The sequence below is a fragment of the Cyrtonyx montezumae genome, unplaced genomic scaffold, assembly GCF_038088225.1.
Source record: "Cyrtonyx montezumae isolate F1298 unplaced genomic scaffold, pur_monq_1.0 scaffold_7, whole genome shotgun sequence".
Classification (NCBI taxonomy): domain Eukaryota; kingdom Metazoa; phylum Chordata; class Aves; order Galliformes; family Odontophoridae; genus Cyrtonyx; species Cyrtonyx montezumae.
In genome coordinates this window covers 34,008,492-34,035,665 of record NW_027072078.1, presented here as the reverse complement: position 1 = coordinate 34,035,665, position 27,174 = coordinate 34,008,492, and the positions used below count along the sequence as shown (strand labels likewise).

At 42.0% G+C, this 27,174-nt stretch overlaps 2 protein-coding genes across 2 annotated transcripts in view; both read right to left on the bottom strand.

Moving 5' to 3' along the window:
• MBD5 (methyl-CpG binding domain protein 5) overlaps positions 1-27,174 on the bottom strand; it is a 322,289-nt gene that overhangs the window by 94,434 nt on the left and 200,681 nt on the right. The window lies entirely within an intron of this gene.
• KIF5C (kinesin family member 5C) overlaps positions 1-27,174 on the bottom strand; it is a 62,220-nt gene that overhangs the window by 23,252 nt on the left and 11,794 nt on the right. Inside the window, exons 2-13 of the mRNA XM_065750449.1 lie at positions 24,056-24,146; positions 21,394-21,467; positions 17,013-17,117; positions 14,742-14,790; positions 14,080-14,135; positions 13,156-13,243; positions 11,847-11,971; positions 11,564-11,668; positions 11,084-11,232; positions 7,182-7,330; positions 4,090-4,265; positions 2,520-2,588 (exon numbers count right to left, since the gene is read on the bottom strand). Coding sequence (XP_065606521.1) covers positions 2,520-2,588; positions 4,090-4,265; positions 7,182-7,330; positions 11,084-11,232; positions 11,564-11,668; positions 11,847-11,971; positions 13,156-13,243; positions 14,080-14,135; positions 14,742-14,790; positions 17,013-17,117; positions 21,394-21,467; positions 24,056-24,146 — 1,236 coding nt within the window. The remainder of the gene's footprint in view (positions 1-2,519; positions 2,589-4,089; positions 4,266-7,181; positions 7,331-11,083; positions 11,233-11,563; positions 11,669-11,846; positions 11,972-13,155; positions 13,244-14,079; positions 14,136-14,741; positions 14,791-17,012; positions 17,118-21,393; positions 21,468-24,055; positions 24,147-27,174) is intronic.

Sequence of the window (27,174 nt, the reverse complement as noted above, 5' to 3'; positions counted from 1 at the left end):
TAGGAAACCAACAAGCTGGCTTCAGGCTCTGGCACGGGCCCAAAGTGGTGAAGTGAGGATTCAGATGTAAGGGAAATTTATCTCGTGGTAATGCCGCAGCCTCAGAAGTGCACTCAAGTTATGAAAAAACCCACTGAACTGCCAAAGCCAGATGGCATGTAAATATTTAAACAACAAAATAGCTTAAAATAATCTTTCTACTAAACACAGATGGAACTATTATTTACATTTCCTTAAGAAAATTTCTATGTGAATATTGCTGTGACTCCAAGCAAAGGGAAGTGTTATATACCACCTTGAGCATAAACATCTCCCCAGAAGATTCCTGTTGATATAACATGGCAAAATAGACCAAGATTTAGAAAAGGTCCTCATAACACTGCAGTGATCAATCCTAACAAAGGAATCCTGCCTAAAGCTGACAGCTGCTCTGGGGTGAGGAGCACCCCCATCCTGAGTGCTGCAGATCTATTTCTGAGCTTCATTTCTCACGCCGCAGACTCCCTGCTCCTCACTTCAGAGATGTGTTATCAGCACGCCCTTGTGAGAACAGAACAGAGCCTGACTTTATTTGAAACCACCAGTTTGCAGACCCAGCCTCCAAGTGGAGGCACTGGAAGCCAAATGCTCAGAGTGATGCACAAGTCAGTGGCAAAAAGGTACCAGCAGACACCAGTATCAGCACAATGCCAGCTGGGCAGCCCTTGTATTTATAATTAACCTGCTAGCTTAATCAACCATAAAAAAGTACTCTGGTTCATTAGGGAGAAGCAGAGTGAGGCAGCTGCTCTCAGCACATATCTCAAGGAGCTAACCATGAAATGTAAGAGAACAGGTACATCACTCCTGCAGCGTAGGTGAACCTTACACATGGAAGACAGAACCTTGACAAATTTTATTCAATTCCCGTGAAGAGGAAAACAAAAATTCCTGCCTTACTACCTTCCGAAGCTACAAGGCAAACAAGCTAATCAGACAGCCAGTTTAACCTTCCAAACAAGTGGCACAACACCACTTGCAGAGATTCCAGTAAGACAGCAAAGCCAGACAAGAGCATGTGCAAAAATGGGGGAAAAAGTGGTAAGACAGGGACTGAGCCATTGAAAATGTGTGTGTACTCACAAGTAGCACTGAGGACAGAACACAGAACGGGCTGGGGAATAAGCCAGCTTACATTATGTTCCCACATATGTGAAACAAAAGAATGCAGATCACCCAGAAAACAATACACAAGAAAAGCCACGAGGGAAAAAAATAAGGTTTAGATGAGAGCAGTAATGTAAAACAGATGGGAGAAGAGAGATGGCCTAAATAACACATATCAGAAAATAACATTGCTGAGAACACATCAAACTGTGTTACATGTGAACAGCCACAGGCATGGCTAGGATGCAACACTGAGTAATCAAAAGAAAGGTGTGGGAAGCGAAGAGAGCTTCATTATGGGGTCAAATAATAGAAGTAAATCCATCAGTGAGGATAAAAGCCCAAAGGTAGCACATTGGTCATGAACAACAAGTAAACATTTTCATGTTGTTCTCTCCCCTGTGAAGATACCTAACCTTGAAGGTCCTTTCTGCTAGCTTGGATAAGGACTAAGACTGGGACAGAATACTTTTTCACTTACAAGAGTGGTCTTAACATCCGAAAAAACAGTTGGAATGGCTCAGATACATGGGATGGGTATCCTGCCAGAGAATCACACCAGAACGGATCAGTATTTTGGAATACAAGTGACAAGTAAGCTCCCACACCAGGGTTAATATTCATGGTCTGAATCGTCCTCCTCCAGTTTCTCCCAGTTTGATAAACAGCATCAAATTATTTTTCACCCAATATCACAGCACATTTGGAGAACGCAGTAATTTGGCGTCAGTACCACTCCATGTCTTCAAATCTCCATAAACAAATGACAGATAAGGAAATGACTTTGAGTGTAAGTTAAGGGATTGTTTTCCTCATCTGAAACAGCATTAGTGTTCCTTTACAGATAGAACGAACGAAAAAAAAGTCTAAAATGATTAATCCAAGATTTCAGAGCAAATCTGTGCCAGCAACAATAAGATTTTTTCAGCCTCACAGATTTCTCCTGGTACTCTAATTGCTCACACCAAAATAATGAACATCAGTAATTTATTATCAGCAGCAATTTGTATACTGTCAAACTAGGAAATCTGCTCACTACTTACTGCCCTAAAAGGATATAGGAATACTGAAAAAACATTTCTGAAGTGAAATATATTGGCCATATTCCTTTCCTGGTATCACCAGTGACACTTCCCACTAAGATGGTAGGCTTCACAAGGAGTTAACAAGGCTTAAAAAAAAAAAAACTCCTGAGCAGATATTAGGAAATTCCTAAGTTTAACCTAACTTTAATGTGAGTTTCTCCTACCTGCTGAATTTTTGCCAGTTACTATGAGCACATTTAGCCAGTAACTGTGACAGAATCACTACACAAGGGTCACGAAAGCAAAAGGCATGTTGGTTTGGGTTGGTTTTACTGTTTTCCTCCTTACCTCCTCTTGATCCAACATTTGTTGTTTTAGCTTCTCAGCCAACTGGCTCTGCTGATTGATTTCGTCATCCTGCAATGAAATAGGGTTGGAGACTTTTAGTTTCTCTTCACAGGTCTCGTTTGATTGCTCTTATTTCCCCCTTTCTAATAAGAATAATGCCACAGCAAAACGTGAGCAGGTTTAAAATAAAGAAAACACTCTCAGGTAATGCAAACGAGGCATCCACTTTTACCAGCATCTCAACTTCTTTGTTGAGACAGTTACCTCACAGCTAAGAGCCAACCTTAAATCCAGATGAGTATTTGTGACAGATGCTGCTGAACTCAGGCACACCAAGCACAGCAGCCCACCAAGTCCATCTCAGTGATACCCTTCTGAAGGAACTCACCAAGGCAAACAATTGACTCTTGTCCTAGTGAAGCCAATTGATATTTTGTGTTCCACTGACAACCCTGCTAACAAATTGATTTCTGATCGCAGGTCTGGCTAACAAGTAGAACATACTGAACCACTTGCTAATACTAAAACAGCTCCTGATAGAATAGAGGAATGGCCTACACTGTTAATAAAATATTATAAAAGGGGATATATTGGTTTTGTTTTGGGGATCAGATACCTTCTCATTTCCTACGGTGCTGCAGTAATTCACCAAGTTATGCTTCCCATATATTGTGAGGTAAAAATGCAGACATGTTCTTGCTTCCTTCAAGAATAATTCAGGCCTTGCTACATTTGATGACCAAGATGCAAAACCTATAAGAGTACTGCAAGGTAGGTAGTCTCTATTCCAGAAAAACAGTAATTTCTTAAAGATCTTCACTGTTATTTGAAAGAAGCCAGCAACCATCTTGCTTTGCCATTTCCACACAGACTGTGCTGAGGCCTCATGCCACAGCACAGTGGAACCAAGGCTCAAATAAAAGAAACAAGCTCAATAAAATAAACAACGGGCTTTTTGTTTTACTTCATTTGTATTTTTCAGCTAATTACACTTGAAAATTAAAATACGTTTCAGATCAAGCTGCCCTGAAAACTTTTGCTAGGTACCTTTTAGGCTGCTCTCATTCATCACCGTCGATGTTCATTAGGATGCCTTTTTTTCCACCCTTTATCTTTGCACAAGCCAAAGCCATTAATGGCAAGTGCTCAGTAAATGTATTGCTGATAGCTTTAAGTGCCAATAATGTGCTTCAAGCTGTGCAAATCAAAAAAAGCCACCTGCACTCCAGAGAGTGCTCACAGCTAGAACAAGATGAACAAAAAAGGCCCAAGGGATGGTTTTGTTTTTGCTTTTTTCTTCAGAATTCTAATATATAGTAAACAGGAAAATACAGTTTCCCTTTATTATACCTATATATATATATATATAGAAAATTAATATCTATATGTACATTTTATTTCTCTTGTGACCAAAATGATGTTCATTTGCTGAGCCTTTTGCCAGGAGGAGGAAGAACAGCTCAAACTGCACAGCTAAGACACAAAATCAGTAACAAAAATAAAACCCACCCATCCCGGCTTTGGCTTCCATTTACACACAGAGAATGGAGTCAAAAATCAATGTTCACACCTTATCATCCAGCTGCCTGTAGAGACTGGCAATCTCCTCATCATATTTCTGCTTCTCCTCTGTTGAGATGCTGGCGACCACGGGTGTGATGTTGTCAATGATCGGTGTGTTATCACACGGCTCCAGGTTCTTCTGGTCTTTGGCACTGATCTGTTCATCTTCAGGCACAGCTTCTCCTGCAGGTACGCAAGCTGTGGTTACTCCAACCCCAGGGGACAGTGGAGCCCAAAAACTTAGGCATCCCAGGGCAGTTCTGGCTGAGGGGCAGGCAGCAAAGTAAACAAGGGTGACATAGGAACAGGTCTGCCAGAGGAACTGCCATAAGCAAAGGTAACAGGTAAAGTTATGTACAGAGTTATGTGTGGCCGTGCGATCTCCAGGGTTAGAAAAGCAAGCAGAGCAAACGCTGCAGCAGTTTGAATAGCTGACACTGAAAGCACCAAACTCCTGACTTCCCTTTCACTTGGTCCCTTTATGCATGGGATTAGCTCCATGGATTAACAGAAGGGGAAATAAGGAGGAAAAAAAAATAAATCAGACTTTGAGCCTAAAACTAAAGGCAATCAAATGTCCCTTCCTTTCCAGAATTCCAACTGCCTTATTAGCTTCCCCTCCCCCATAATTAACTGCTAAAGCACCATGACAACAGGCAAGACAGCTGCATTTAAAACAATCTTCACATACTGCCTTGTCACATCTGAAATGAAATAGCACAGGCCAATTTTCAGATGTTACCTATGCATACCAGATAGAGTGTTATCCCTGCACATTTTCTTTCAAAATTATTTCCTCTGAGGGGCATTCTCCTTGATAACCTAAGAGCATTCCAATCACAAGGCTGCTGCAGTTCAGTGAAGAGGGACAGGCAGGCTGCTCATGCCAGAAATTGAATCTACATTCATTAATCTGGTGAGAGACTTAGCTGCTGAATGCTGTGTGCATTGCTGAAGGTGTAGGAAGGCTACATTCAAACCCTTCTGCACAGATTTTCCCACCTCTATGGAAAGATGCAAAATTTTAGCCCGTAAAGCTTTACAGGGTGTTCTTCCTGCCCACAGAGTGTGGGCAATGGCACAAGCAAGCAAATAGGACAAATGAATCAAAAACCAAAAAGGCAGGTTAGGTCAGAGCAGAGAGGAAACTGAAACAGGCCATGAAAAACCATGGCCAACAAACAGAGATTAGTCTCACGAGTTTAAAGCTGGAAGGAAGAAACTTGGGATCAAGCATAAAGAACTCTGCAGAAGTGCTACTGTGAAAATACTTCTCACCCTGTTGCGAATGATTCAGTGATAACAGAGCAAAATATGAAATGATTTTTTTTAATTAGCATTTCAGTAGAACAGGGCAAGAAAAGTGGGCTCATCCAGAGCAGAGGAGTGGGCAGGCAGGGTAGCAACACGCTTGGACTGCACAGCATTGGTTGGGTGCCTCTCAGTCAGGACCTTGAGATTTTCCTTTTGCTGTGTTAAACACAGCAGCTTTGTATTTCAGACTACAAGTGAAAGGAGGAGGGGAGCATACATTTAATACAAATGCTGAGAGGACAACATCCTTCTAACTGTAAGACACAAACCTAATTGTGCACAGAAGTCCTCCTTCAGAGAGAACAGGGCACAGCCACCTCCTGCTCTAATTTTATCTTTTTCTAAATGTACAGAGTGAGCTATAGAGGTGAAGTACTTATGCATTTATCTCGTATTTTATACTCAAGATGTAGCTTTTGCTACAATTTCATTTGGAAAGAGCCTCCTTTGACAGAATATCCTTCCAAATGATGCTGTTCCAGAAGGTCAGACAGGAAGTCAATAATATTTTGAATGCATTTTAGTGTACAGCTTGGTGACACCTGTGAGAAAGGCAGGGCAGATGCAGTGGAAAGAGGCTTTGTACATATTTAAACAAAGTAATAGAGGCAGCATTTTATGTTTAAACAGAATAAAGGATGGATTTGTACAGGTTTTTCTTAAAAATTCTCCCTAGGATGGAAAGGAAATTATCACATTTAGCTAACACACAATGAAACACAGAACATGAAAGTGCCAACAATTCCCAGTGCTCCTGAGCACAACAACAGACCCGCTGTCTCCATAGCAATTTTACTGCGTGGATAAAGGAAATATCCCCTGTGCTGAAGTGGTCCAACCCCCCAGAGAAAGATGCAGAAAGCATCCATTAGGGAACTACCTGATGGGGAAGGCAAGGAAACAGCACAGGGAGGTGAAAGAAAGTTTTGCACCCATAAGGCACAGGCATTACCTTTTAAGTATGGACAATAGAGATTTTATCTGTGCTTTCCAACAGGACAAGTGCAAGACAATTTGTGACTAATAATTAAATCACATATTGGTCCTCACTGAACACTGGCAAGCAAGAAGCATGTAACGTGCTACTGAACTGCTACAAGCACCAACACACAGGACCTGGATGACAAGCATTTTCCTTTATTCTGATTGTCTCTTTCCATCACCATAATCTTTCTAACTATACCATCTGTAAAATATCTCGACTTCCATACTATTTGGCATTATCTATTCTGTTAACCATACAGTGACACCAGTGCAGGGCACTGGGAGCTCAGTGGAGGGGCTGGACCAGGCTTCTCAAGTCTGAGGCCAGCAACAGGCAGCACTGTGTCCAAAGCAGCTAAGCAGGCTGTGTGCTTTGGATGCTGTGACAATGCTCCCAGCTAGGCACTTCCCACACACATTACATAAACACAGGCAATGATGATTAAGCATGTAGGTTTTTCCAGTTTAGATTTCCCTGCTCTAAGTTTACGGAGGCTTTGTAAGAGCCACTGGAATATTGTCAAATAGCACAGCCCCCATTGCTCTATGCAGCACCAGAGCTCCCCAGCATGAACTCAGCACCCACATGGTTGGGTTGAGGTACAGTTTTCAAACACCAAGGAATTTGTCTGGCTTATCTTTCACAGGTAGGGGAACATCTTCCACTTAACACAGCTCTCAAGCACAGAAGACTGAAGTACAGCTTAGCATGGTTATGACGATAGTGATTTTAGGCAAAAGTTTAACACATGTAACTTACAATCTGCAGAAACCCACCCATTCCCACTTTCCCATACATACCATTTCTCCACCTGTTCAGTTCCAGCTCCAGATGCTGGATAACATTCTTTAGACTCTTGTTTTTGTCCTTTTCCTTCTCGTACTTTTTCTTCCACTCCTCTGCAGTCAGCTCCAGGTTCACAGAGACTGTGTTCTTAATGGTCTTAGCTCTGCGTAACAAGAATAGGTGTCAGCTCCTCTGCAACTTCTATCTCAGTGCAACAGTAGGGATCTGGAAATTTTTCTATGACACAAAAGGAGACTACCAAACATTTGCAGCTTATTTCCTGAAATGCAACGTCCCAATTCCATTTTCTCTCAAAACCTCAGCAGTGCTACTGCCTCAAAGCCTACGTAGAATTTTTCTGTCTCCAGTCAGGTGTGGATCTGTCTCTGCAGATTACTTCTAAAAGGAGAAGCTCTGGAAGCTGTCTTTAGATTACTGACAAAAGCAAGTCCCTGTTATTACTCCTCTGCTAAGAAAGCCACCACCTTACTATTTAGTTTTTTCTGGTCTGGGATGAAGAGCTCAGTATCCCACAGAAGCACCTGACCACAGGCTCGCCCCGGCTGTCCCTTAAACTCTATCAGTGTGTGAAGGGTGTGGACACAGTGAGGCACAGGCACGTATCCTTCAAAGTCTACCAGCATTATTAAATGCATTCTGGGTGTGGGAAGGAGGGGACCCACAGGTCACCACTGGCTACCAGGGTTGGTTGGCTGAGGGAGTACCTCTGCTCAAATCCAAACTCGAATCCAGCTAACAATCACTGCCACTTCACTATTGTGTTCTAGATGAACCTAAACAATTGCAACAGAAAACGCACAATGAGCAGAAAAACACCACACAGCATCACCTCTAGCAAAACCACTTTAAAAAGGAAAAGCAAACAAATCAGAACACATGAGGAAGGCTGCGGATCTCTGCTCCTCGCTGCTCAGACCCTGAGCCTCTCCAAACAAAACCAGTGTTAGCAAACACAGCAGAAATTTGGCCTCTGTTTAACTCATGGAACAACAGAGCACCAGTTTGTAAAGCATTGGCATTTCTTTCAGCCCACGCAAGGAACTGCCCTCAGCTATCAGCTATAGATACACTGGCTAATGTTCCCCTGGGGAGGGCACGTGATCTTTATTACTTTCTTCTGGCTTCACTTAATGATTCTGAATCACTTCCCAAATACTCTATCACTCAAAATCCTGCAGTTTTCTTTTGTCAGCATGGAAACGCTTCCAAACCTGCACCTCATATTCCAAGCCATGCCCCAGTGACTTGCACTCTGTGACACCGCAGAAGTTTAATTACCTTAGAAGAACTTAAAAATAGCTTTGTACTTCTGAAAGGTGCAGATGCCTAATGGTTGGCTTTTATGTATTGTCTCATATTCTGCTAAAAGCACAGCTCGCATTTCTACTCACTTAAGTGCACTGGGGAAAAAATGCCACACCATAAAACGTATTGACTGCATTACATGATGGATGAAGCACATACTACGGTTAAAGACAATATAAAAACACCAAAAAATGGAAGAAGAAACCAACTTGCTGCTAAAAGAGGAGCCCATGTGTATGCAGCTGGGCCTGTGAAGATGACTTTTACTCCTGACACTTTAAAGGTGATATTTATCTATTGCTCAGGAAAGTGGAGGATCTGGTAATCAACCATGAGCCACACACCTTTCCTTTGATGTTATTGTTACATCAAAGGAAAAAAAATAATAGGATATCATAGCCAAAGGGCCTGTAAATGAAACCATTTCCCACAGACAGCAATATTCCTGTTCAAAATGCTGACAAACAACACTCTTCTGCAGGTACAGCAAGTGTGCTCCTCTGCAGGTATGGAACATCAGCAGTCCTCTTTGCATGTCCTTCCTCACAAGGAAATGCCTTCCAGGACCTCCTATTTCAGCACAACCCTATAGCTTATAAGCAAAAAAAAAAAAAAACAACAAACCAACACATTACTCATTAAGTTCTCTTGTAAATAACACTGCTAGCCAGGATATGCAAAGAAGATCTCAAATTGTTTTGCCTTCCAAACAGAAAGGCAAGTTTTACCAATTACTGGAAAGAGAAACAAAACCAAGAGAAGTGTAAGCTGGAATAATACAGAAACTGGACTGCCTCTACACACACTTCCCTGAGCACGCATGCAAACACCTTGCCAGAGATCCTGGAGCATGGTCATGCACTGCAGACCAAAAGCAAGTCCCTTCATGAGATTTAAACGACAGCCACACACACAAACCCACACTCCACAGCCCTGTAATCTCTTTATTCTGAACTGTTACGTTTCACTGCTCACCTTTCCTTTTACTTCAGACTCTGTCTGCAGACACAGAGCTCAGTGTAACAGCCCACAGACTGAAACCCATCACAGTACCTACCTACAGCTTAAAATGAAATGCTGCTTCACTTCTTAACCACACCACAGCCTTACACAGGAGGAGCCAGCAGCAACTTTGGGACTGCCCTCTTTAGTTTTTAGTTTTACAGAGGTGAAAGATCCACACTTGTCTGAAACCATGTAAGTCAGAAAACTGTACATGTGGAGGTCTCAGCTGGACCACACAAACATTTAAACTTTTGCCATCTACAAAAACTGCAAATCTTTGTGTCTGAGGGTTGTTAACAACTTCTATTTACTCCCACGCCACAGGAAGCAGAGTTCAGAGGAATCAAGGCTATGTACAGCTACCTGACTGCACACAGATCCTTCCCCACCTTCACAAATCCCAGCAGCAGACAAGTTAATCCTGTTTCTGGCAGTGCCAGATGGGGAAAGCACTGTGGAGCTGTCTGCCAGCCTTAACCTACAGCATCACCCTTAATCCCCACAGCTGTCCATTAAGAAGGGCTACACCAACCGCATCTCTATGCCCTTCAGGGCCCATCCTGTATTTTTACATGCTCTTATGTGAATGCACTGCAGAGCTCATCTCCCTTCATCAGAAGGTAAGGAAGAGCTCACAATAAACACAGGCGGGAGATAAACTAACATAAGATTGACAGATTTTTTTTCTAGAGAAGATTTTAATTTTTAATATAAAATGCACCATAGCGTCAATTTTAATGCCAAACTTATGCCAAGAGGAAGACATCTATTTCCTGACAAAGATCAATTACTGGACAAATTGTTAAAGAAATAATCTCCCCAATAACTATTTGTATTTTTTTTTTCATTTCGCAAATAAAATCACAGAAAAAGTGAACAGTTCTCCAAAGCATCAACAATTCTCACTAATCACAATAAAAATAATTACATAATGAGTCTGACCTGTTTTGGCAACCTTTACAAATGTATTTCATGTGACTACAGCCAATGATATACACAAGAAAAATCTCCCTTCCAACCACTTCCACTTTTCTTTAATCCGTGCTAACTCCTCAATTATTAATGATATCATAAACATGCAGAGCTATCATGGTAATCTATCAAGGCTGTCAGCATTACTCTGCCTCCACATTCTTCAGTTGTCTAAATTAACAGTTTAAAGAAATAATGATTATTGTTACACATGCAAAAAACTGAGATGCCACTCAGGGAGAAGATAGACCTTAAAAGCAACAACAGCAGTAAGAGACAGAGGAGTACCAAATGTTTTCCACCGAGTTAGCCAGCAGAAAACTGCCCAACATCATTATCTTCTCCACAAAACTTCAAAGAACTACAAGAACACTTCGTACTTTCCGAAGCAGAGCAGCTGTTGACCAACATCAATGTTTCTTTCCCATATTCAACCAGTAATAAAGAGACACTTTTCTCAAGTTCTCCAGTTCTATTTCTTGAACAACTTCAGGAATCATGACCTCCACATTTAAAAATGCCTCCTTGTGTCACCGCCCTCAACACAGCTGGTTCAGAACACATGGAAGAGCTCAAATGAGAGTTATTTATCTTAATGCCAAGTAGGACTCACCGCTGTCCAAACATTAGGGTTGACTTTGTTTCTGCTTCATTGAAAATAGAAGGAGAACAGCATATAACAATGGTGGTTCTGCAGTTTCCACCAAGGGAATCCTGAAGTATCCGGGTCATTTTGCTGTCTCGGTACGGAACGTGAGTTTTCTAATCAAAATACAAATAAGATGCAAAAACAACTTTTTAAAATAGCAATATCATAATTGAGAGAAAATATGAGCCAACAATGACAGGATTAGTGTACTTTGAAGCATACAGTCTTCAAGTGCAGTGCCAAGATGAACTGCACTGGATAACCATTCAAGTGAAACCACTAACAATTTGCTTTTTCATCTTCAGTAGAATACTAAAAACATTATTGGATCATGGTTGGAAAGCCAATACTTCTGATTTAAAACTGTAACTTATTTCTTATGAGCATGATAAAGAAAGATAAATAAGAAGTTATTCTAAACCAGCACAAAACAGGATTACTTACAGTTCCTTCTGCCAAGGCAGATATCACATTGCCTAAAGCAGACAAAGACTTATTGATATTTTTAGCTTCATCGAGAACAGCACCCTCTGCTCCAGTTTTGCTGACCTACCAAAGAGAGCAGACAATAGTTAGGCTCAGCTACTGGCAAGTCAGTGCAACAAAGAAAGATGCTCTTCAAGAACAACAGAGCAAGCTTACCCTCAACCAAGGGAGATTTTTATATGCACGTGGTTAGTCTGGTAATCTCACTAGTATCTATGAACACTTTACAAAGAAAGATTACCTTCTCGCTTCCAGCCAAATCTACCAGGTAAAGTTTTCCACTGAGTTTCTTCTCAGTTTCCACGTTCTCTTGTTTAATGTTAATAAGAAAGATACTGTGACTTCTAGAGCTGTGTTCATTCATATCTGCACAGGAATCACATTTTAAAAGCATTGTGTAAGTGACAAAAAATTATAGTTCAGTGCTACCCAATGGCTAACAAATTCAAAAAATAAGAGTCCATTCATTATTCTGGACAGCAGCATCTCACATCCATGGACTATGGAACAAGCTCTTACTGTCTCCTACCAAGACCTAAACTAATCAGAATCCTAATAAATGACAGCTTTGGAAAATGTTTTCTTCCCCCTCCCATTTTTCTTAAAGGAAAGTTCATTTTATTCCCAAATCAATGAAATTTAACCAGAAACATTACTAAAAGCATTAACATTGAACATATAAGAAGAAGCATTTTGGAGATACAGAAAGAAAGAAAGGTTCTCTCCTTTTGTGCTTCATCATAAATAAGCAGCACACACGCAAAAATCTCATGTGATACAATAGACACTGTTTAGATGCATTGATGTATTGATCACGTTGATGTAGAACTGTGATAAGATGTATGTTTAGCATCATGGATAGAGAAAGAATTTTAAGGTGAACAAAATTAAAGAGAATTATCAAGCAATAAAAAGAAGTCAGGCAGGTCTCAGTGCATTTCTGTGAGAACATTTCCCATGTTTTTAGCAAATGCTTTCAGCAAAAAAAAAAAAACAACACAATTTAGATTAGAGTTTCAGAAAGAATTTGCTTATGTAATTAAACATCTTTCTTCACCCAGGCAGCAAACAGAACGCAGGCTACTACAATTGCAACTTCCACTTTCTCTAGATTAGAATGTTAGGCTTAATAAGTTAGCAAAAAAAACATTAAGAACCAGTAAGAATGGCCACTTGTAGAACAAAAGTAATTGCTCTCCAGTCTTTGCCTTTGATTTTGGTCAATGAATTCCTCTGAGACTTAAGCATTTCTGTTCTTATGGTCTTCAAGTCATTTAAATGCAGTTTAGAAGTACCTCTACTACAGGTAATAATTGGCATTTTTAATTTTTATATATATTATATAACTGTGTGTGCTAAATTCAGGAGTCCTCACTGAAGCAGTAAATGTTGTATGCAGTGAAGCTGTAAAACAAAAAAGTACAGCTCTATTAATTTTAAATTACTGAAATCTGCACACGATGAGATCATTCACATAAATAACTCAAAATATTTTGTGTATACCACCAGAAAGCAACAAACACTCAGGGAAGCACCCACAGAACACCTACTTGTAACAGCCACGTGGCGGTTAGCTTTCCCTTCATCAATGACATCCAACACCTCTTCAGGACTAGACACAAATCTTTCTGTACAACCCTGGAAATGAAACATGAGGAAAGTTTGGAAAAGCATGAGTACTCCAAATGCCATCAAGGATCTATAGCATGGATGGCCAAACAAGGGAAAGAATCACCAATATCCAATCACCAGCAAGACAGTGATCCACACCTGCCTTGGTACAACTTCCAGCAGCTGTTGATGGGAAAGGTTGACAGAATTTTCCAAATACAAGTGAGTTTTACGCTTACCATATAGTGAACAGCAGAGCATATTTATATATTGATAATTTTGGTTAGATTACACGTCCGAATTAGTTTTTCCCTCTCAATTTATATAACAGAGCCCTCTTTCTCTGCAATATTAGTAAGGGAACTACTTTATTATTTTTACCCTCTACATGGTCAGAATAAACAGAATGATATTATATGTATGTTATTAGGGCTCACATATGTTCACAAGAAATATATGGCATCTAATTGAGGGCACAGAAAGTCATCAAGCAGTTTACATGAAATCCTAGCCCAACAAATCTGTTCTAAAATACTGCAAGACTACAGTGACAAAGTATTAAGAATTTCCTCAAGATGTTCTTTTTCATATTCAACATGAATCAGACATACAAATACTGAAAATTTAACACCACTAGAACACATTGTAAATGTTTGAAGTCAGCAAAACAAAGCAAACAAATGATTCAAGCCCATTAATATTTCAGGAAACTGTTTAAATTCAGGATCTAATGCTGCTTGAACATTCAACACTGAACTTCAGTTGAATCATCCCAGTAAACACACGGGCACGCAAGAGGAGATGAATGTATGTGTCAGTTATTTAAGAGAAATGAAAGGCTGAGCTTCAACTTTGCCACGTACCTTCACGTACGGAACTCTGTTTTTATCTTCGTGTACAGCAAGGTTTGTCTTTGACACTAGAAAGAAAGATGGAGATCATGAGGAACACTCCACACGTAAGAATGAGTCAACTACTGACAGGACAGAAAAATGCAACTACTCTGAGTGCAGTCAATCTGTCAATGCAGAGTGTAGTCATTTCCTAATCCTTATTAACTAATACTATTTCTTTAGATACATTTTGTTTATTTTTCTGTAGGCCTCGTACCCATTCCTTTATGGTTACCTTAATGGAAATTAGCTTTTCTTTACTGCTTGTCTTAGCATGACCAAGACAGAACAATATGGACTTGTTTGCAAAGCAGCCAAAATTTAAAAAGAATCAGAAGAACTCATGGGAATTACAAAATAAACCAAATTCAAATAGATGTTAGTGTTATTCACATTTATCTGCCTTCAGGTTGATTCCAAAAAGCGTGAATTACTGTCATCAACATATAGACACACAAATTGTTATCTCCCATAACATTCCACCTAAGAGAAGCAAAGCGAAGGAAAAAATAACAACTTAAAAAACCCAACAAACTAACACCCCCAAAATAAACCCTTTGTATACTGAAGGGAGAAGAAAGCCCCAAACCAAACTAACTACCACTTACTTATAGAAGAGATGTGAAACTTACCATCAAGTAGGTCCCTTATTTTGTCCAAATAAATCTCAAAGTAGGAAACCTGATTAAAGAATCATAAGCATGACAGATTTAAACTCTGGTAGTTTAAAAATGCTTCTACCTGTATTTATGAAAAGCACCAAACTGAAAGTAAAACCCATCTCCCACATGCTTCAAATTACACCTTTCTCTTTTGAGCAATTTACATGCCAGCAACCTGTATTTATTGGTGGTTCATCAGAAGCGTATGACAAAAAGCTTCAGACAAATCTCAGCTCTTTCGTGCTTTTGGATACAAAAACACAGAACAGAACCAGTGTAACCCAGTCAGTGCCATTTCACTGCTGCTACACCACTTGCAGGGCATAGTTTGGTGAGAGGCACAGTGATATTCACCAGCACAAAGGCATCAGACAGCACAGCCCACGGCTCAGCACACCACTAACGCAAGCCTGACTTACCTAAATTAAACTTCACAACGTATTATTTCTTTTTAACTTTTGACAACTGCTATTAAATACAGAAGCATTTCAATTTGGGGCATTTTCTTCACCCGTGTCACATTTAAAGCCATCTTTTGGACCAGGCATTTCAACAGTCTGTCTCAAAGCACGTGAACTGAATCTGGGTATCATCCTTTTAACACACTGCTGAGGACCCAAACACGCAGAAGATACCAAGTTCCCTTCCCAGTTCTAATTGGGTTTCAATTAGACAGGGAGAAAAAAATTGATAATAGTTTTCTGAGCTGGCTTAGTTATTAAGAGAGTGTGACAGTTTGGTGATATTCTTGCTCCAAATGACAGCACGTGCATTTCTCTAAATGACAGCTCCCTGTATAATCACTCACTCATTCACTGCTACTTAAGCAGCTTTTCTGTTACAATATTCATAGATGTCAGCTAGGATAGGAAACAAAAAACAGCTCAGTGGTGGCAGAATGTGATTTATAGAGTGATAAAATTCTGCTGGGACAGGAATTTAATACGTCTGGTGTCTTGTACAAGGGGGTCCCCATCTGCTAGTATCAAAATGCTACCATGCAGAATAGCAAGAGACAAGGGAGCTTTACAGATGATGAAAAGAAATCAGTGTCACTGCTACAAAAACCATTTCCATGAAAATTCAAAGGTGCCTCTTCTTAAGATCTCAATGTTTTACATTCTACAGTCTTCTCCAATATTTACATGGTTTATTTGTACTTAGTGAAGTTGCTTCTGTCTGCACTTCAAGTAGCAGTGCCTGTTCATGTGTATGCTCAAGTGCCCCCAGTATGAACTGACCTATTCCTTCCAGAAAATCATAACTGCTTCTGAGGTATTCTGCTGGGTTATTAAAGTGGACATGCCCAGAAGCATCATCTTCTAACCTTTAGGCAAGAGAGAGACAGAAGAGAAGAGCCCATTGTGTGAGAGCATCACCTGGTCACAGCTGGAGAAGGGAAATGCCACAGTCAGCTAGTTAGCTTTCCTGATGCCACCTAGGTATATTTAGTGTGCTTTGGGGGAGGGATGTCACACGGGAGTACTCATTTTTCCTTCCATTTAACAGGTAATTTTTCTGATGTCCAGTGAGAAGAAAGCTGTGCCCCGGCCCCAGCTGGACCAAGTGGCAGATTCTGCCCCATGGCTGAGAGCTCCTCAGGAGACAGCATGGACAAGAGGAGTTAAAGGCTCCCTCACAGAATTTGAGGGACCAGACGTTTGGGGTCACAGCAGGGACGGGAGAAATCATATTAGCTGCTCAAATTGAGTCCACTGTCTTAAGGAGCTCATACATAAGCTCTTGAGACAAAAATGACCTCTAAATATCTTTCCATAAAGTTGCCTAACGCCAGCTTTCCTAGGTTTCCAACCTTCATATCACAGAGGACACAATTTATCCTTGAGAGAGGAACAACATAACAGCACTCTCAACTCCCATGAAGATCAGTTGTATCAATGGCTGTAACTAGAGGGGTTGAGGCAAAAAATCATTGAACAACCTGCAGTGAAATAATCATGTTCTTACCATGGTTTCCTGTCACGTTGGCTAGCCTACCAACTGTGGTCAAAGAGACAAAGTAAAGCAAGCCTGAGCAGAAAACACACTCAAAAACCATTCTGAAAGGCTGGTAATTGCATTGGATTATTTCTAATAAATGTCTTCAGTAAAGCAGTTTGAATCACAGGTAGGAGAAAGGAAAAATCCTGCAGCCACGTGCCCTAACCAGAATCCAGCTCTGAGCTCCAGCTCTGCTTTCTTTCAGCTGACCCATTACATAACATGTCATCCTGCATTTACCTTTATATGGAACTCCAGGTTCTCATCCATGGAATAGATGTGATCAAAGATGTCATGTGCAATTCTCGGAATGATTCCCATTAGCTGAGGGTCATGCAGCTTCCCCTATGGTCACAAAAGCAAACAGTAACTTGGAAAGTGTTGCTCGGGCACGGGAGAAAAGAAAGCCTTGTTCAAACACACCTTCATCCAGTGGGGCTCTGCAAACAAGCCTGCTGCTCTGTGGGGATTTGCTCGATACAAATGCACATAGAAGATGGCAGGATGACTCAACATGTTAGCACTCTTCACCCCATGGAGCACCTATCTGTCTTGTCAGCTCCCACCACTTGCCATGCATGCTGTCCTACTGCTATGTACACTGCCACTCTCTCATTTGAGACATAAACAAACATGAAGAAAACAAACTTACCAATTACAGCCTGGTACTCCCAGTTAAAAAAAAATAATCAGCTATTTGGAACCACGTCAGGAACAAGAAACCTTAAAGCACCCCAATTCTCTTCTGCCAATAAGAGCTGTGTTGTGGGAACTTGGGGATTAGAAGGATATATTCTGATTCGAGCTTGCTCAGCCTGCTGTCAGAGAACAGAGCCTTACCAACACCACCGTTCTCTATGTTAACTTGCACAACTACCTTCCTCTATTCTGGGCAGAACTGAATATGAGATAAAAACAACTGCCCTGGCTGCATTGCAACTTTGGTTGCTTCACTCATTTTGAATCAGTCAGACACAGATAGGGAAGATAGCACTGATTGAAACCTGAATACAAACATAAACTTGAAACAAAAACCTTTTATGACTGCAGCATACTGAATTGTTGTTCCCACATTTCAATGGGCCTGCATAAATATTCAATAACAAGCACTCAAGTCAATATCAGCACAACAAAGCACTGTACTCCAAATATTGGTTGAAACATACATGTTTCTCAGTTATGTATGATCGTGGTTGACTAGCAAGTCACACTGACCCATTTCCCAAATTCCTTGGCTTTTATTAGTGTGCTTAAATAGTCTTCCTAGACATCATCTCATGCTAAAGCTGGTGAAATGACAGTCCAGTTCTAAGCATTAACCTAGGATGAAAGAAATTTAACATGAAGAACCAACACCATCTCTCCCAGCTTACACTTAAAGCAGATACGAGGTTTCTCCTTTTCAACTGCCTTCTCTGTGAAGCAGCACTCAGCTGCATCTAAACCAGGAACATTTTATTTATGTTATATAAGTAATTCTAACTTCTGCAGTGGAAGCAGTTAATACCATACACAACAACCTACGAAGCTTTGCAAAAGCTAAGAAGTCCTCGCTGTACAATATGCTGTTTTACTTCAGAAAAAGGAATGAGGGTGATTAAATAAATTCCTGATGGAGGGGAGAGAAATCTGTATGCTTGTGCACTCAAAACAAAACCCAGCACTGTGTTTTGCCTTGCCAGCAAAGGCTTCACTGCACAATGCTTAGCTCCGTTACACAACACTGGTTTGGGGCAGACACTGGAATACAATTTTCACACTATTCATTCATTCCTCCTCACTGAAGAAGTGCTTCGGTTCCATTGAAGCCAACTGACTATCTGCCCTGCATTACTGCACACAGACAGTCCCCACAAAGAGGATAAAGGAGCTTTTCCTAAACCAGGATAAATTTGTTGGCATTTCTTCACCACTGCCACTTGCAACCAACCGTACATCCACACTATAAAACAATGTAAGCTACACGATCCAGCTAGCATTGGCAGCTCAGAATCAGAAACAAAGGAGCTAAGCAGCACCTCTACTTCCATAGGAGTGCCTTCAATTGTTATGTGGATTGCTATGATGAAACATACATGTAACTCAATCACTGCACCAACAACTTCATGAGCTTTGGCTTTCTCATTATTTGAGTCAGTGCTGTCAGAATAGCAATGAAGCAATGAAGCAAGATGACACTCACTGCTTTAAAAACCATAACACCAGCAAGCCATTGAAAAATAATTGGTTTAACTTCATTATTTTTATTAAAACAGGAGTTCCACAGAGAGCATGAATCGGAAGGGAAAACAAAGGAGACAATGGGCTATCCACCAGAAATCCACACGGACAAAGCTACCATGGATCTGTCTGAGACCTCAGAAAGTGTTTGGAGAGAAGTGCTGCTGCTGCTGTCACGCTGACACTGCAGTTAGTAAGCTCCCCCAGAGCACCAGGACAGAGTTCTTTGCTCATTAAAACCTCATTTTAATAACAACATGAATTTTCGTGGGTTGGATTAGATGACCCCCAGAGATCCCTTCTGAGCCCTACAATTCTGTGATGCTACATAGCAAGCAGACAGAGGACAGCGAAGAGCAACATTTGAGACTGAGCTGCTTTAAGATGTTGACATAACAACTACAGTCTGGAGGGACTTACTATTGAAAACCGCACTGTAACATCAAAACCCATTGGTTTCACCTGCTGGAAAATGCTACGTATTTTTAAAGAAGATATCTATTCTGCTTAGCAGTTTGACAAATGGTTCATTTGCCCAGGAGAAAGGTGGATGTCAGAAAGTCCTTCTTGGCTATATTACACCACCATGCCCCAGTTAAGCCTAACACTGACACCAGACAGCATTCTGCATTTCATAGAAAATCCTCCACCACACCTTTCCCCAGAGGATTTAGTATTTCTTCAACTTTAGACTATTTTTTCCTCCACAACATGCTCTAGCAACATTACAAGGGGATGTCAGAGTCAAAGAGGGATTAAAACTGAATTTAAACTTGATTCCACTTTAGAAATGACAGCTTCTTTATTACAGAAGTAAAATGGATGTATTTCTACAGTCATTTTCTTCACCACCGCTTGTAATTCCGAATAAAAATTGGCTTTAAGAGATCTTTCCCCATGCCATGTGGAAGGACCTGCTCAAGCCCTGCAGACATTCTGATGTAATTACATTCAGAGCGGGTGGATTACTCAGTCACTGTGCCATCTGTGAGGCCCGAGCTAGTGATTTTCCCCATCCCTAGCCGCCAAAGGAGGAAAGGACAGACTTAATAAGACATGAAGCATCAGTTATTGCATCCTCCAGGAAAGGAACAACTGTGGCAATTAAACAGCAATTTCATCAGGGCCTACTGGCTCAAGAGAATATTGCTTTCCTTCTCCTTTAACCTTCAGGTCAGGTAGGTCAGCTGTGTTAATCACATAGTAAAACCATCTGACGCCATTAAACAAACGACAGCTTTTTGTTTCCCTTCATTTCATTTAGCAATGCTTTGAAAAAAAAAGACCAAAACAGGTCTCCTGTTGAAAGTTCATAGTTGAATTAAAATGCTTTAAGACAAGCATACATGGCTCATGTTGTGCTGTGACAGAACAATCCCATGCTAGGATTAAATACTTGAATAATCCTTCTGCTATAGGAAGAGACTAGAATGTATGAATGCCTCTGCCAGAACAGCAGGGGAAAAGCAAACCAAACCAAAACAAAAACTCACACAGAAGAAGGAAGACACTGTGGCACTTCCTGTGACAGAAATAGGAACAGACTTAGGACTTCAGCCACCAGGAGCTGGTATTCCCATCCTCTAAAGCAACAATTTCCAAATGCATCAATTCATCCATCTGTGCCACAGCTCGTGAGCTTGGTGCTCCCAAAAGATGAGTACAAACGAGAAGACCAATAACCAAGGCACAAAAGTTCACAACCCCACACACAAGGGAACTGTATCCTTATTACTGTATTCTCTGTGGATTAACGAATCTCACTCAACTTCTTTACAAAGATACACACAACTAAAAATGTCATGAGAAACACTGAAAGTCTACAGTTGGTACTTTTCACTCAGAGTTCATTAATTTAGCAAGATACTGTCAAGAACTGGGGAAAAAAACTTCATATTGAAAGCAATACGATAGCATAAAAAGCAGTAGAAGCTAAACATACCTATACTTGGCTTTATAAGCCCCACGCAGCTCGATGTTTCAGCAAGTTGCTTTGTTCAAGCACACAGTACATAACATTCTACTGCTGTGCAGGGTGAATACCCTGAATGAATAGTACCCACACAGTAAAACGAGGATGGACAGTATATTTTTGGATGGATTATCCAGGTGGTATAAAGACAACCGATAAATTAGGAAGGGCTCACCTGTCACTGAAGGTCAAAGCTTGCCTGAAACTCCACACAGGAAAGATCTCCAACAGGAGATCCTTCCCAGCCCTTAAATGAGGTCTGGGAGAGGTGGAGACTCCACCCCTTCTGGTCACACAGGTGCATTGCCTTCACCTGTGCTCCTGTGGCTGACTCAGTGCTCGCCTCAGGTGATCCATCAGTGGTTCAGGCCATGATTCAACACTTCCCATACATGCTGCTACCCAACTGATTTAACTTTGCCACTGTACCTCCATCGTATGCGTTTTTCCTGATGACGTCTGGCCATAAGCAAAGATTGTGCCATTGTAGCCTTCAAGAACATCTGCAAAGGAGGAAGAAAACAATTAAACCTGACATGGACATCTTAAATCTGCACTTATTGGTGTTTCATAAATCTAAAATGTTGAAGGTCAGTCAGAAACACACACTGTAAGTCGCTATCTTGAAGCCAAAGGAAAACATAACAAAATTTAAACTGGAGAACTGCAGAGCTACTGACACCTCTCACACTTTCCTAAAAAAATAAAAAGAAAAAATCTGGACACAAAATATTATCCTGTGTAATGTGAAGAAGAGAAAAATGAAATTATCTGCATTTTAAACCGTGCTGGACCGAAGAGGAAGTTAAACACACTCATACTTTTTCTATTACTATATCACTCAACAGTTCTGAGCCTTATTAATTTTCAAGCTTGTCAGCAAAGCAGGAGAGCAAAGAAAGAAGAGAGACAAACGGGAATAGGCGTTGTTGAAAACGGAACTCCATCAGGGCAGAATGTTTTTCATATTGCATGGAAGTGTAATACTTATTCTTGTAGCTACTGAAGGAGAAAAGATGCCTTCAGTCTAAAGATCAGTACTATTCACTTCATACTGCTCCCATCAGCCTCCTCAGAAGACCACCCCATTGCCTGTATATAAATGCACATGCCCAGATTATGTATTATTACACAGACAAATGTAATCTTGTTTGCATCTCCCCATGCACGTATGTAGATGGTCCAGACCTGCAATGGGACAGACTGTGATCTCCCAGCATACAAACCAGAGAGTCACCCACTCGCAGATGCTCGGCGGTCGGCCTGTCAGAAGGGAGGATCTTCGGTGAAAGGCTTTCCACTGAAGATGGTTAACTCACCATCTGTCAGCTGACTAAAAAGAGAAGATGGGCTCTGAGACAACCAGCCTGCCCAGAACTTCAAATGGAAAAAAACAACAGATGAACAGGAGCGATCCCACGAAGATCAGCTGTGGTTTTTATGTAACCCATAACAAACACAAGAGCCCAAGTGCTCTTCTCCCATCTCTTGCTGAACCCTCTCTGCAGTGATTTTCAGCCTCGCTCAGTGCCCTGGCCAGCAGTGCAGCTCAGCCCCAGCACTGCAGCCAGATGGTGCTTCCCTGCAAGCAGCACTGCTTCAATTGTGGCAGCACAGACACACTGGCACTGGGCACCCACAAAATCACTCTGGTGGCACCAGCAGGACTGTGCTGCCCAGTAAGGCTCCGCAACACACTGCCCACAGCAGCTGTGGGGCACTGAAGACCTGGAAATGGAGCAGAACTGGAATCTTAAAGGCCAAATGTGGCCCTTGGGAGCACACCTAGTGCCCACCCAGCACCACGCTGTGCAGTTTGCTTCTCAAAATCTCCTTGTTCCTTATGTTTCTTATGTACAGAACGTGACATACTTAGGCTCAATTAGCGAGCTATTTACTTAAACCTAATCCCATTTCTTTTTCGGCTAAGAAAACTCATTTGGATCATTCTTACTGCCAACATCGTTATGACTGTCATTGTTTTAGACACTGTTAGGCCAGCTGGCGTTTTTGGTGATAACATTAATGACAAGGAAACCATCAGACACTTCACAGGAGAGAGATGGAAGTCTGATAACAAATGGTAACCTTGAAAAGCAACCCATAAAGCCTCCAAGGTTTAAATAGTGCTTCACACTGTAACATCCTCAGCTGATATCTCCACGTAGTAAATCATATTGTACCCACAGCACAGCTTCTTTCACATTCTTCACTTTTTTAGGCTTCAAAGTGAAAATTCAATGTTTTCTTTCTCTCACTTTATCTCACTTTCCCAGAAACAGGAACTTGGGACTGCTGCCTCTAAAAGCCACGTGAGACGTCATGCACACAAAAAAGGCAGAGCAATTATTGCACACCACCTGTCCAACATCAGCATGCACTGGAATACTGAAACTCTTTGGAATGCTTCTAGAAATGGAGCTGTGTGTCAGCAATCTGAATGAACGATTTCCAAACCCTACAAACTCCAGTCCCACCAGTTTTTATTAAAGGCTTACCCACGTGAAGCCTGAGCTGCTGTAATTAGGCTCCCCTAGGAGAACAGGGAACTTGAGTCTTATGACTCATTTCCTCTCTACAACATCAAATAATTAGCTCCTGGTCCTGATCCCTGATCACCCAGACTACATGTGTGCTGGCTCCAAGGAAGCCAGCCCACATCCTCCTGAACAAAACCCAGGGCTGGTACCAGGAGAGCTCACCCCAGGGCCTCCTTCCTGAAGGCAGCGTTCAGCTCACAGCACTGCTTCCTGCAATAAAGGCTGTACTGCTCTTCTGCACTATTCCTGCACCTCTGAGAGACCCCAAATCTCCTGTACCCACCATACAGCTTTGTGCTGCTACAGAAGCACATCCCCACTGCTTGAACACTGTGAGTTTGAAAGAAAAACTGAGGACCGAACCCTGGGAACAAGCCACCACACAGAATCTCTGAGGTGAAGACAAATGCATTAAAAAAACAGTAAAAAAACCACTATGCTCCAATACAGACAGCTAAATATTTAGCATCCTGTCTTTAAATAGCTCAAGTGGACAGGTAGACACCATTTTCCTCCCCCCCAAGACGGCAATAAACAAGGACAACACCTACCTTTGACAATCTGCTTGGCACAGGCATTATAAACTTGTTCCTGGGTTGTATTGGGAGGTAAGACTCTGTCAAAGACATAGGGCTTCCCTTGCTGCAAACGAAACAGAGACTTTTGTAAGAGAAGGAGCATCACACAGTTACAGAGACCTCCTTTAGCAGGCAACCTGAAACACAGCTTTCACTTTGCCACAAAGGAGGACATTTGGTGCAAAGGGGACTGCAGTACTTCGTTGACTAAAGAGATGTGACATCTCATGTTCTCCAAAAACATCTTTTCTATAGTTGGCAAACAAAAAGCAGCATATGCTTTCTGTGTGTTCCCATTTGGGCCAGCAGCTACTGCTGCAGGAAACAATAAGCTGAAGAATTGTTAACTGAGAGCTGATTCTTTTTCTCTCTCCACTTAAAAAGGAAAAAATGTCCATATTAATATTTGCCAAAGATTTGCTGTTTGTCAGTGTAAAATGGTGAGAGCTGGGTTGTGAAAAACAGAAGTGGGACCAGAGGAATTTGCGGGTGCTGAGAGTGCCCTTCTGGTGACCCCAAGGTGGCACAGCCCAGACCCAGCACTCAGAACTTGGGCAGAAGTTGCCCAGCCTCACGTCTACACTTAACACACAGATATGTATTGATAAAACCACAGGACAGACACGACAGAGGCTATTTGTTGAGAAATCGTTATGGTTTCTATCCTTACCACCAGCAGGTGACAAAATGCTTTGTGCAACGAGGTCCAAACCAGCATTTTTTATTTAATTGGGGCCACACCTCCAAGCTGTGAGCCACCAGCGCCCTGCCAGAGACACACAGTTACCCTGACTCCTCCCTACGCTTACTGGTGCACAACAGAACAACTGGCACAACCACTTGGAGAAGGTATTGATTCCTCTTTGTAGCAAGTGCAGCTGGCTACAAGAGAACACATATTAGCAATCCTGCCAGCAGGTTGGTTTGATACTTAAAAAGACAAATCATTTTTAAAGACAGCAGTTCAGTAAAAGCAAGTGAGACATTTGCATTTAAAATAAGATTCCTTTATTCAAAATTACACTTAAGCAGATCTGTCGTAGCTCATCTTCCATCAAAGCCCATAATATTTCCCTTCGAAGATGTGACACTTGCTCTGAGATGAGCACAACCAGGGCTTCAAAGCTACTGGCACGTGGATGTGTGCCTGTCGCAGCACTTTGCTCCATTCCTCCAGCACCATGCCTAATTAGCCAGCTCTGCCATGCTCTGATTTGACTTCAGGCAGATCACGAGCTTACACGTGTGTGCTCCTAAAATTTGGGCACTTAACAGCCAGAAGGGAAAAGAAACAGGGAAGTATTTTGCAGCAGTGTATTTTCTTCGTGTTTCATCTGAGAACTTCTGATGTCGAAGAAACACGGGATGGTTGATTGGAAGAGATCTTAAAGACCATTCAGTTCCAACCCCCCTGCCATGCGCTGGCTGCCCACCAGCTCAGGCTGCCCAGGGCCCATGCATGGCCTCCAGCACCCACTGCCAAGGCCTCTCCACTTCTGGGTAAAGATTTTCTCCCTAACACCTGACCTAAATCTCCCTTCCTTTAGTTTAAAGCTGTTCCTCTTTGTCCTATCGTTATCTGACCACGTCCACAGTTGCTCTCCAAACTGTTCCCTTTAAGAATTGACAGGCTGCAATGAGGTCTGCCTGCAGTTTTCTCTTCTCCAAGCTGAACCAGCCCAGCTCTCAGCCTGTCTCTGTAGAAGAGGTGCTCCAGCCCTCAGAGCATCTTCAATGGCCTCCTCTGGACCCCCACCTGAAGGTTAGAAAAGTAATCTATAAATGTTTTAAAAGAAAAAGTCAGGGCAACAGCTACTCAGTCTCATGTTGCATTCCACTTGGTCAAACATGAGCCAGGAGAGGTGACCATGGCTGCCAGTCCAGCACAGCCCTGGAGCAGTGGGACCACGGGACAACACTCAGCCAGCCCCCAGCCCCAGCACTCCATCTCATCACAGCCTTCTGCAATGTGCAGTTTTCCCCTTCCCTGAGGTGTGAGGAGTGGCAGCCAAACAATAGGCGATAATCAAAGAGGCCAAAGCACAAGTGCAGCTATCCACTTACCAATTTATTCCCTTCATGCCTGAGTTGAGCCACATTAGCTATGCAACGTGAGAGGGCAGCGGGGAGATGCCAGTACATCACTGCACCACAGCAAACATGGCACTTCAGGCAAACACTGCTCCCGTGCCATCAATCCACGGAGCTCTCAGCAGCTCCAGTGAGAGCCCTCTGGAACAGCCCTGCTGTATTTGTGCTGTGTGCAGCTGGAAGAGGAGCTGGCTGTCATTCATCTGTCAGACTGAAAAGGATCCCAAAGCAGCTGCCATCAAACACGCAAAATGAGAGCTCCACTACCCAAGCAGCACGTATGTTTTTGGAGAGGGTTTTTATGGCTCATCACCCTATTGATTTTAGACAAAGGCAACCCAGGTTGGCTCTGATAAAGGAGAGTGAAGATAAAGGAGGTTCTTCTGCCCTCCCTTGGGTCAAGGTTTCCATCACGTCTCTTATACTGCCACCTCCTCCCTGCCCTGCACCCCCACCCCTGCTCCCTGTCCTCAGCTCCCAGTCCCATGCTCTAAGGTTTGGAAGGTTTTTCATTGTATTTTATAGTATTTATGGGGGAACGTGCTTCTAAGCTTTGGCAGACTTTCCTCGAAGGTAACAGAAGCCCCATCCATCCTCCAAAGGCAGCGGCCTGAATGCAGTTCATGATTAATTCCCTGTGATCTTCAGGCAGGCTTGGATACACAAGTGTACCTGTGGGAGGCACGTGAGCTTCGGTGGCAGGATCCACAGCCCCATGTGGAGCCCCAGAGTGCCTTATGGAAAGTGTGAGCAGGATGAAATGGCCTAGAACTGAGCAGCTGACAGCCAGCATGCAGCTCAGGTACAGAACTGATGAAGTAAAAAGGAAGAAAGGAACACAAAACCCCAAATTTATTTGCTTTTTTGGCCTGTTTGCAGGCCTCTGAATTGGGTGAGGAGTTACAGCCTGAAAACATGCCCTAGAATCAGAGATGGCACTCCACATTTATTCCAAGGCAAACACAGGTTTGCTCTTAAGAAAACTGGATGGTCACGGGCTG